This window comes from Trachypithecus francoisi, unplaced genomic scaffold (assembly GCF_009764315.1).
Source record: "Trachypithecus francoisi isolate TF-2019V2 unplaced genomic scaffold, Tfra_2.0 Lachesis_group5, whole genome shotgun sequence".
Taxonomy (NCBI): domain Eukaryota; kingdom Metazoa; phylum Chordata; class Mammalia; order Primates; family Cercopithecidae; genus Trachypithecus; species Trachypithecus francoisi.
The window spans coordinates 98,872,356-98,883,969 of NW_022681470.1; the positions used below are offsets into that span (position 1 = coordinate 98,872,356).

General features: G+C 39.3%; 1 protein-coding gene across 3 annotated transcripts in view; it reads right to left on the minus strand.

Annotated features, from left to right (window-relative positions):
- VPS45 (vacuolar protein sorting 45 homolog) overlaps window positions 1-11,271 on the minus strand; it is an 82,408-nt gene extending 71,137 nt beyond the window's left edge. For 2 of the 3 annotated variants that reach the window (XM_033195250.1, XM_033195252.1), the window contains exons 1-4: window positions 10,238-11,271; window positions 9,416-9,550; window positions 5,681-5,741; window positions 547-626 (exon numbers count right to left, since the gene is read on the minus strand). In XM_033195250.1, coding sequence (XP_033051141.1) covers window positions 547-626; window positions 5,681-5,741; window positions 9,416-9,550; window positions 10,238-10,330 — 369 coding nt within the window. In that variant the 5' untranslated portion in view covers window positions 10,331-11,271. Of the gene's footprint in view, window positions 1-546; window positions 627-5,680; window positions 5,742-9,415; window positions 9,571-10,237 lie in introns of all 3 variants that reach the window. The other variant, XM_033195251.1, reaches the window with a different exon arrangement.
- Window positions 11,272-11,614: the final 343 nt, after the last annotated feature.

Here is an 11,614-nt window from a genome sequence, read left to right on the forward strand (position 1 = left end):
TATTGTCATATGTGATATAATATGATATAACCAAACTTGGTGAAATACAGGTGTAAAGAGACACAAAATTGTTCAATTAATAATTGAGTAACAACAGTCAAAGTGTGAGAATTAAAATAATTACAAAACAGTAGCAATAACAATAAATCTAAAAAATAAAAGTTGTAAAGGTATACACATTATATTTCTGGAGACCTCTATGCATACTTATAAATTAGTAAAAATAAAATACTGCTAATAGGAGATACAATGTTCTACTCAGATAAAAAAGAACTTTGCTGTCCAATGTGTTGTCATGAGAGAGAATATAATTTAAAACAGGTCATTCTTTTTATTCATTTATCACCTATCACATCCTTCTGAAAAATTCAAAACTAGTTTATCTGCTGCCTCTGAAAACAATATCCCTCACTTATGTGATAAACATATTTAAGTGTTCATAAAAAAACTTCTTTTGAGACAGACCTTTCCTTATTTTTTATTTTTAGACTCAAATATTTTAAAAGGGCCAACATACGAGATGTGTCACAGGACCAATATGTTTACCTGAACCTCAGCCACAACTTCCTGTTCATCAGCTTCAGCCAATGACTTCACGTCACTCTTGCTGATCACATTACTGAAATCTGAAACATACGAGTTGGGGTTGACTCAAAGGAGATAATTTCTGCTGCAACTATATGTAAAAGGGCCTGATAGTTAAAGCCTAATGAATAAGTGACCTTCAAACTGGAATGGGTAGCACAAATATATTTAATCCACAAATTCATAATTTTATATATATATATATATAAAAAGGATCGCCGGCCGGGCGCAGTGGCTCATGCCTGTAATCCCAGCACTTTGGAGGCTGAGGCAGGCAGATCATGAGGTCAGGAAATGGAGACCATCCTGGCTAACACGGTGAAACCCCGTCTCTACTAAAAATAAAAAAAAAAAAATTAGCCTGGTGTGGTGGCGGGCACCTGTAGCAGCCCCAGCTACTCAGGAGGCTGAGGCAGGAGAATGGTGTGAACCCGGTAGGCGGAGCTTGCAGTGAGCCCAGATCAGGCCACTGCACTCCAGCCTGGGCGACAGAGCGAGACTCTGTCTCAAAAAAAAAAAAAAGAACCACCATCGGAGGGATTGGAGAATGAGAATACTAGGGAACCAAGTCATTTTAGTGAAAATAGCGAATAAGGAGAAAGAAGTAAACTTTCATCCTGTGTTTTATATATAAACTGTACTACCAGGTAACCAAACAGATGAGGGAAAATTTTTTCTTTGTGAAAATATTCTGGCTCAACAATAACTAATGAATGTTAATGACATAATTAGAATATCATCATTTTTTCTAACCCCTAATGAATCAATTGAATGGACCCAGGCATTGAGCATCAGCAGCTGCTAATATCAAAAGAATAAATAGCCAATGAAAGTACACAATACCACCTATAAAGTATTCTTGCCAAGAAGAAATCGAATCTTAACCTAACTAAGGTTCTGTATTCACCTATGAATTTACAGGAACCAGAAGATAGAGGAGTATTTTAAACTTCAAGGAACATGTTAAACTACCCCATGGGGATGCAATCAGCAAGATCCAGACTATGGAAAACTTAACAGTTTCTTCAATAAATAAATTGCATGGGGCAGCAGGCGCAGGGTGGGAAGACCTATACAGAAGATTAAGAAACTTAACATATCAACCAACAGCAATGTGTGAACCTTACTTTGATCCTGATTTTAAAAAACTGTAAAAAAAAAAAAAAAATGAGACAATTTTAAATTTGAACGCTGAATGGTTATTTGAAAATAGTACTAAGAGTTCAAGACCAGCCTGGGTAACATCACTTGAACCTGGGAAGTTGAGTTTACAGTGAGCCAAGATCATGCCACGACACTCTGTCTAGGTGATAGAGGGAGACTCTGTCTCAAAAAAAAAAAAAAAGAAAAAAATAATTATTTTTCATTTTTAATCTAGATGTAATAATGGAAATGTGTTTTTTAAAAAATGAGTCCTTATCTTTTAGAGATGCATACTGAAACACTTATGGATAAAATTATGTAATGTCTTAGATTTGCTTTAAAATAATATTGGTGGGGGAGCAGGTGACAGCATAGCTAAAACAAGATTGGGTGAGGCTCAATAACTGTTGAAACCAGCTGATAGGTACATTGGGACTTATGATACTATTCTACTTTTGTATGTCTTTAAAAGTTCGGTGCGGTGGCTCACACCTGTAATCCCATCACTTTGGGAGGCAACGGTGGGCAGATCGCACTTGAGGCCAGGAGTTTGAGATCAGCTTAGCCAACACAGTGAAATTGCGACTCTCCTAAAAATACAAAAATTAGCTAGGCATGGTGCCATGGACCTGTAATCCCAGCTACTTGGGAGGCTGAGGCAGGAGGATCATTTGAACCCAGGAGGTGGAGGTTGCAGTGAGATGAGATTGTGCCACTGCACTCCAGCCTGGCGACAGAGCGAGACTCCACCTCAAATAAATGAATAAATGAATGAATGTTCCGTAACAAAACGTTTTTTTAAATAAAGAGAGGGGCCTATTACACAAGAGATTTAGTAACATAAAAATATTTTTAAAAAGTATAAAAGAGAGATGAACAAGCTAGCTTAGTACTGATATAAATTGTGCTGCAAGTTAGTAATGAATAAAATCACTACATACAAATTCATTTTAGTTTACGTCAATCAAATAAAATTCTGAAATTGATTATGCCATCCAAGAAATCTGAAGTCTACTTTTCATAGGCTGTGGTGCAAATATAATTTTTTTCTTCTGCTTCATAGATTTACAGTCCAAATCAAACAATTTTTAGAACCAGAAGAGTAAACACTAGATTAACCATTATTAATGCCAACTGCTACAAAGAACTGTTTAGAGGAAAAAGGAGTCTTTCACCTCATGACCAATTCAATTTTTAGCCAAGAGATTCAGCAAAAGAGTAAATCTGTTATTATATATGTCTACTTAAACTTGGCAGCACAGGGGATATATGTACATATATACCTATATATGTATATGTGATTTATATATATTTATATATGTATACGTGTATGTGTATATATATACACAAATATATCAGAGATCTAGCTTGTGATCATACTAAAAATACCAGAATAACTACACACCTATGCAAATGGCTAAAATACAAAATAGAGACAACACCAAATGCTCCCAAGGACGCAAAGAAACTGGCTCACCCATGCATTGCTAGTGAAAATGTAATATGGTATAGACACTAAGGAAAACATTTGGCAGTTTCTTAATACAGAAAATATGCAATTACCATATGACTCAGCAATTGCACTCCTGGGGGTTATTTATCCCAGAGAATGAAGACTTAACTTTCACATAAAAATCTGTACACAGATATTTATAGCAGCTTTATTTGTAATAGTCAAAAGTAGAAACAAGTCATATGTCCTTCAATAGTGTATAGTTAAACAAACTGTGGTACATTTATACCATGGAATACTACTCAGCAATAAAAAGAAATGAACTATTTTTAAATTAAAAAAAAATTTTTTTTTGCAACTCCAGCTCAAAGGAGGAATGAACTATTAATACACACAACAGGCGAGGTCTGGTGGCTCATGCCTGTAATCCCAGTACTTTGGGAGGCTGAAGCAGGTGGATCACCCAAGGTCAGGAGTTTCAGACCAGCCTGGCCAACCAACGTGGTGAAACCCTGTCTCTACTAAAAAAAATACAAAAATTAGCTGGGCGTGGTGGTGTGCACCTGTAATCCTAGCTACTCAGGAGGCTGAGGTGGGAGAATCGTTTGAACCCGCGAGGTGGCGGTTGCAGTGAGTTGAGATGGTGACACTGCACTCCAGCCTGGGTGACAAAGCAAGACTACTTCTCAGACAAAAAAACAAAAAAGCACCCCCCCACACACACACACATACACACATACCAGCCTGGATGACTCTCCAGAGAATTATGCTGAGTAAAAAAAGTCATTCCCAAAAGGTTTTATACTGTATGATTTCATTTATAGAACTTTCTTCGAATGACAAAATATAAAATGGAGAAAATATTAGCGGTTACCAGGGTTAATGAGGGGGTTGGTGTGGGAGGGAAGTCCATATAAGCTAACAAAAGGGCAATATAAGGGATCCTTATAGAGATGAAAATGTTCTGTATCCTGACTGTATCAGTGTTAACATCTTGGTTGTGATATTGCACTATCATCATGTAAGATACCACATGGGGGAAGCTGGGTAAAGGGTATCTAGGATCTTTTTTTTTTTTTTTTTTTTTTTTACAGCTGCACACAAATCTACAATTACTTCAAAATAGAAAGTTTAATTTTAAAAAGAAAACCTGTGACTATTAGCCAAAAACAGACAAAAACCAACAAAAATTAAGATGCCACAGATTAATAAAATTGCCTATTTTTACCTCTTGGGGCATTGTGCACTGAAAACCCACTGGACAAGCTTTATATAATATTTCAGTTCTACACAGAACTGAATGAAATAAAATATGAGAGAGCTCTTATATATGGTCTTTTCAGAAATGTTAATTTTTTGTATCATTATTCCATTTAAGTAGTATACGCTGAAGAAAGTACATATGTCTTAGACTGTAGTCTAAACCCTAAAACTCTAATACCTTTAAGTAAGCTTTAAAACTTCTCAAATGCCCTACTTACTGTTAAATCTAGTCCTTGGTTTTGGAAATGTTACCAAACAGACTACACTAATACTATTAACATAAAGATCAATAATGACATCTAGAGGAGAATGGATGTAACTTCCACAGCCAAATGTATTGGATCAAAAAAATCCATGTAAATTGTATAGTAAATACAAACCTAGTTTATTTCCAGACCTCCCCTACCTAACCCCCACCCCAAGAAAGCTGTGCACATAAGAGATCACTACCTGATGATTTATACTTTCAATGCATTAAATATAGTAACAGAGAAGTGAAAGGCTTTTATCTGGTATGTAAAGTAAATCTCTGCTTTTCCAACAAACTCAAGTATTACCTTCCCACTTCAAAAAATAAATCAGCTTCCATGCCTCAATTCCTAAGTATAAAATAGGGATAAGTATATACTTTTTTTTTTTTGGCAGGGGTGAGATGTGAAATTTGTCTACTTACAACTTTTGACTTACAAAGCATCTTGAAAGGCAAAGTAAAATGTAAAATTTTTAATTTAAGCAATCAAAGATGAATGGAAATCACATTTAGCCCTCTGAAACAGAATATTGGTCAAAAGATTTTTTTTTGAGATGGAGTTTCGCTCTTGTTGCCCAGGCTGGAGTGCAATGGCACGATCTCGGCTCACTGCAATCTCTGCCTCTCCAGTTCAAGCGATTCTCCTGCCTCAGCCTCCCAAGTAGCTGGGATTATAGGCATGCACCACCATGCCCAGCTAATTTTGTATTTTTAGTAGAGATGGGGTTTCACCATGTTGGTCAGGCTGGTCTCAAACTCCTGATCTCAGTGATCCGCCCACCTTGGCCTCCCAAAGTGCTGGGATTACAGGCTTGAGCCACCGCGCCCGGCAGGTCAAAAGATTTTTAATACTTTGGAAGGACGTTAAATAAACGAGACCTTTATAGTGACAGATTCAATGAACTTATTGGTGACATAAAGAGCTCAATGAAACACACTAACTGGGATGTTGTTACGAGTTTGAAAAAGTGAACTAACATACTTACAAACGAAATATATAGTGTATTTGGGTCTTCGGAGCTCCTGAATCATATAATCCACATTCTCCTAGAAAATGAAGAACAAGTGAACAAAATATGAGGAGAGTTGCTTAAGGAAAAAAGTAATAAGCATTATCCATTGATTTGTTTATTTACTGCATTTACTGCATATTGAAGTCTAGGTTAAGTGTGTATATGTTGGTAGACAAGGGCTGGAGACAGATAAATTTTGTGTACATGTTGGTGGGTAAGGGCTGGAGACAAGAGAGATAAATACAATGATCAGAAATCATGTATTATTTAATAGTATGTGTATAATATTAAATATTAACCAACTGCATTTTGGTCAAATTAAGATAAAGAATATAAAGGACACAGATGTTGAAATACAACATAAAATTGATTATAATTCTGCAAACTCACATCGAGCTGTTTGTCTATAAATTGTATTCATTTGCTCAAAATTCTTTTTTTTTTTTGAGATGAGGTCTCATTCTGTTGCCCAGGCTGGAGGGCAATGGCACAATCTCGGCTCATCGCAACCTCCGTCTCCCGGGTTCAAGCAATTCTCCTGTCTCAGCCTCCCAAGTAGCTGGGATTACACGTTTGTGCCACCACACCCAGCTAATTTTTTGTAATTTTAGTAGACACAGGGTTTCACCATGTTGGCCAGGCTGGTCTTGAACTCCTGACCTCAACTGATCCACCGGCGTGGCCTCCCAAGTGCTAGGATTACAGGTGTGAGCCACTGCGCCTGGCCTGATCAAAATTCTTACATAGAACATCAAATGTGTCTATTCCTTTAAAAATTAACATTCAAGAGAAAATATAGTTAATTATATTCACTTTGGCTTTTAATTTATTGGGATGTAAGACTCTGCACAACTACAATGTTTGTGAAGTATTTGCAAGTAGCAGGCTAAGATCTTCCTATAATTACATTAATTTAAAATAAAGTATAAAAGTTTAAAACAAAAAAGTTGATTTTTATATGGTCAAAATATAAGAATTCCGATTACATAAGATTATAATGCAGGTTTTATTGATTTTTGATACTATAATACCTGGTTAAATTTCAATATAAATTGTTCCCTAAACATATTTAGTAATTTGTTTTAAAAATCACCTTTACAGAATTAAAAAAAAAAGTAAGCAATGTATACTGCTTATTAATGGGGAAAAGGTTTTAAAAATTGTCATTTAGATTTAAAAATGCATTCAAATTAACTTTATAATATAATCTTACAAAAAAAATTTAAATAATCTTTTAAACCTCAATTACTTCCTCGTAATACGCTAGGCAAAAATAACAAAGTCAATTAAAAGATTCCTAAAAGTTCAGACAATGTGGAAAAAGACAAAAGATAAGAGAATATATAAAATAATAAAAAGAAAAAGGAAAGATTATTATTATTATTTTTTTAGACGGAATCTTGCTCTGTCGCCAGGCTGGACTACAGTGGCGTGATCTCAGCTCACTGCAACCTCCAACTCCCTGGTTCAAGCGATTCTCCTGCCTCAGCCTCCCTAGTAGCTGGGACTACAGACGCCTGCCACCACGCCTGGCTAATTGTTTTTGTGTGTGTGTGTGTTTTCAGTAGAGATGGGGTTTCACCATGTTAGCCAGGATGGTCTCAATCTCCTGACAGCGTGATCTGCCTGCCTCAGCCTCCCAAAGTGCTAGGATTACAGGTGTGAGCCACCATGCCCAGCCAAAAGGAAAGATTCTTAAAAGAGTTTGAGAGACAGTACATAGCAGTCAAAGAGTTTCTCTAATAAAAAAAATTAGGAAATAATGAACTAGATGATCTCTAAGGTACCTCTTGAACCAAAATATCATGACTAAGAGCTACAAATATGAAACAATCGGAAACTATTATAACACAGCATGTATTCATTAATTCAGCAACTATTTATTGAGTGTCCACTGTGTGACAGGCATTGGGAATATAGGGTGAGAAAAAACAGATATCATATCTGTTTTCATGGATTACTGCTGGTAATCACCCAAACCATATAAAAGTTCAAACCATGACACACAATAGGGAGATAAAGATGGTGTTGTAAATGCACACAAGGGGCAGGTTTGACCTGGTCAGCAAAACCAGGGAAGGGTTACTTGAAGTTCCAGGCAGAAGAAGCCTATGCAAAGGTCCTGTGGCATGACAGAACAAGGGGAATATAGTGGATTGAAAGATTAAGGTGATTAAGGTGCAGAGTGCAAAAAGGGAATGGTTCAAAATGAGGCTGGAGAAATGGTAGAAACCAGACCATGCTGCACCTTGAAGGCTACAATTAAGGAGTTTTGCCCTTATCAGAAAAGCAATGAGAAGTCATATAAGGATTTCAAGCAGGAGTGCCATGATCAAATTTGCATTTTGGAAAGTACATATGGACAAGCATGATAAAATGCATTAGAGTTGAAGAACATGAATATGAATCAACAAAGTATAACAGCCAGGCGTGGTGGCTCATGGCTGTAATCCCAGCACTTTGGGAGGCCAAGGCAGGCGGATCATGAAGTCATGAGATCGAGACTATCCTGGCTAACACAGTGAAACTCCATCCCTACTAAAAATACAAAAAAATTAGCCGGGCGTGATGGCAGGCGCCCGTAGTCCCAGCAACTCGGGAGGCTGAGGCAGGAGAATGGCGTGAACCCGGGAGGTGGAGCTTGCAGTGAGCCTGAGATTGCGCCACTGCACTCCAGCCTGGGCGACACAGGGAGACTCCAAAAAAAAAAAAAAGTATTAAAATAGGAAAGGATTTTTTTTTTTTTTTTTTTTGAGACGGAGTCTCGCTCTGTCACCCAGGCTGGAGTGCTGTGGCCGGATCTCAGCTCATTGCAAGCTCCGCCTCCCGGGTTCACGCCATTCTCCTGCCTCAGCCTCCCGGGTAGCTGGGACTACAAGCGCCGCCACGTCGCCCGGCTAGTTTTTTTTTTGTAGTTTTTAGTAGAGACGGGGTTTCACCGTGTTAGCCAGGATGGTCTCGATCTCCTGACCTCGTGATCCGCCCGTCTCGGCCTCCCAAAGTGCTGGGATTACAGGCTTGAGCCACCGCGCCCGGCCGGGAAAGGATTTTTAAAGGAGAGCCTCAAGCTGGATTGAGAAGGCGATGGACAAAAAGTGACAAATGGCCAAATAACTTTTAATTAGTGGAAGAAAAAAACCAAACACTGAACAGGAATGAGCATGTAAAATTGCTCATTCCAACAGTAGCCCAGCTGGCTACAGAGGAGGAGCAGACCTAGGACATAGGAAGGCTGGATACATATGGGCAGATCAAACCAACGAAGGAGGGCTTTAACTACTGGGCTAAATATAGATTTAATCATGGAAATAACATCCAGCCACCAGAGGTTTCTGAGCATAAATGTGAATAAAGTGGTAAAGATTCAAGACACTCATAGCTGTATATGAAATTAAGTGTTGATGGTGTTCAATGAGACAGATACGGAGGTTAATCCAGGAATAAAGTAATGTGGGTCTGTTAAGAGTAGTTCATTAGTGGCAATGGGAATAGCTGTGAACCTAAAAGACATCTTGAAGGAAGAATTGGCTGTAAGGGGTCAACTGAAATAAGGAAACAAAACAAGAAAAATGAAGGTTATAATACTGATGAACCAGGATAATTATGATGCCACAAATTATAATACAAATTTATTTTGCCTTCTTAACGCTTTCAGATCAGAGTGTTCTGCATCTGCCTGGGCAGATGGAAATTCGGTTTATGCAGTACCTTTGTAGGTCGAAGAAAACAAATTGCCTTCAAGTGTTTCATGATCTCTCGATTTTGAGAATCAATGCGTTCAAAGAGGTACACTTCTTTCTGTAGAATCTCCGACTGTGTGTAAACCATACTCACTATGCCAGTCTGTAAAAACAAAGGATTAACTAAAAGTATGCTAGTCTAGAATAGTAAAAACAAGTAGCATATCTAAGCCTCTTTTTTCATTAATACTTAGCTGGATAACTTAAATAGCAATATACGTAATAACATTTACTGAACATCCAAACAGGTAGGTAACATACAAGAACGAAAAATACGCTCTCTCCTTTCAGCCGAAGCGTCAGGGTTAAAAACAAAAAACAAACAAAAGACATGCTCTCTTTGAACTGGAACAATCCATAAATTTCAAAAAATATTTTTTTCTATCACCTTAAAGAATTTTGTTTTCTGGTCTGTGGCCAACAAATAACCTGTCAGTTCAGCTTGAGCTCCAACAGCTTTACTTTTAAAACGCAATGTTGAGTGGAAACAGTAGGCCCATCCCAAAGTCTTCCAAGTGCTCTAACATATTAATGATTTATTGGCAGAGACATTTAGAAAAGGATTTCTGATTCCAATAAATTGTTTCGGGTAGTAGTCGTCTCTGGGCAGTGGCTGGAGCCATTTAGACTGAAAACCCACCGGGTAAGCTTTACACAACTTTTCAATTCCACACAAACTGACTCTTATTTTCATATCTATAATTAAATGCTAAATCCTACTGTGGAATGGGACCCGCTATTGTAAGGTTGAGAGAGTTCCTTCACAAATGCTGAGCAAAAGCAAACTCACCGTCTCTTTATCCATGAGAAGTACTTTCATACCAGGCCCGCTGTCCTCTATCATTTTGGAAATGTACTGCTTCACAGCAAAAACCACGTTCATGGCGGCGAATTGACAAGTATCCCACAGCCCTTCCCGCCCCCTTTTCTGGCTAAATTAACCCCAGGTCTGTTGGCGGGGTCTCAGCTGCTTCCTCCCAGCCGGGCTTCAGCTTCCGGGAGTCCGGGCAACCACGGTGCTGGGAGTTGTAGTTCCGCTGGAGTGTACGGGGGACGAAGCGTATCCTGGGGATGGAAAAATCCGGCTGAGACGCCCTGGGCCGTTGCCACGCGCGCGCGCTATTCTCCACCCACCTGCGGCCTGCGGATGCCTGAGGCCCGGACTCTCAGACCCCTATTGCCCTTTGGTCCTGGAGGCCCAGCCGCAGCCTGAAGCCCAAGAGAGTGGAGCCTCGCGAAATGAGGAACCTGGCACAAGGTTTGCTTGGAAGCAGGAACGACGGAGCGTGACCTTGGTCCCTATTTGCCATTAACGCTTTCTTGCATGGCAGTAAGAGATGAGGGCAAGGGAGGTGGCATAATGCTCCCGGCCACTTGGGACTCGGAGAGACGGCATTTAATAAATCACACGCGGTATTTGCGAAACAGTGGTCGAGATTCGTCTTCCCGGCTTCACTGGGTCATTAATAGGCGGGAACAGTGCCCCTGTGTTGAGGCTGCAGAGGCCCGAATTGGTTTTCCCAAGACAGAGGGGCATATGAAATTGAACATGAATGAATGAACAAAGGGAACGCCTTTTAGGGATGTTTTTGGGGAGAGGCCTGAGGTTCTCCAGGAGGGTCTGCAGCGCGGGTCGGCCGTGGGGGCTCGCAGCCCGCGGTACCACCGGACCTGCAAGCGTACTCCTGCCCCGCCCCCGGCTCGGCGCTCTGAGCAATCGGACTCTGCCAGCTCCAACTCCGGCGGGGCGCGGGCCACCCGCGACGCTGAAACTGCAGGCGAGAGCGGAGTTGACTGGGTCCTTTGAAATGGGTAGGGGACATGTATCCGGTAGAACTAAAACCCAAACTAGCGTGGGGATTTGAAGCCAAAACTCTCAAGTTTTTATTGAATCTTAAAACCATCAACTTCCAAATGTCTAAATTTGTGTTTACACCACACAAGGCTCCCCTCTATCATGGCATTTGTCGAAAAGGAGGGTAGATGTTTATTTTTCGCACCTTTACTTTGGGGAATTGTAAAATCAGGAAGATAATAAGAAACAACTGTTAGAAATCAGTAACTGAAAATGCTTATGAATATTTCCACCAAAATAATGACGAGTGTTTGTGAGGTCAATAGATTCAGGATTACCAAATAAATTCTTTCATTATATTGTAAGAAGTAC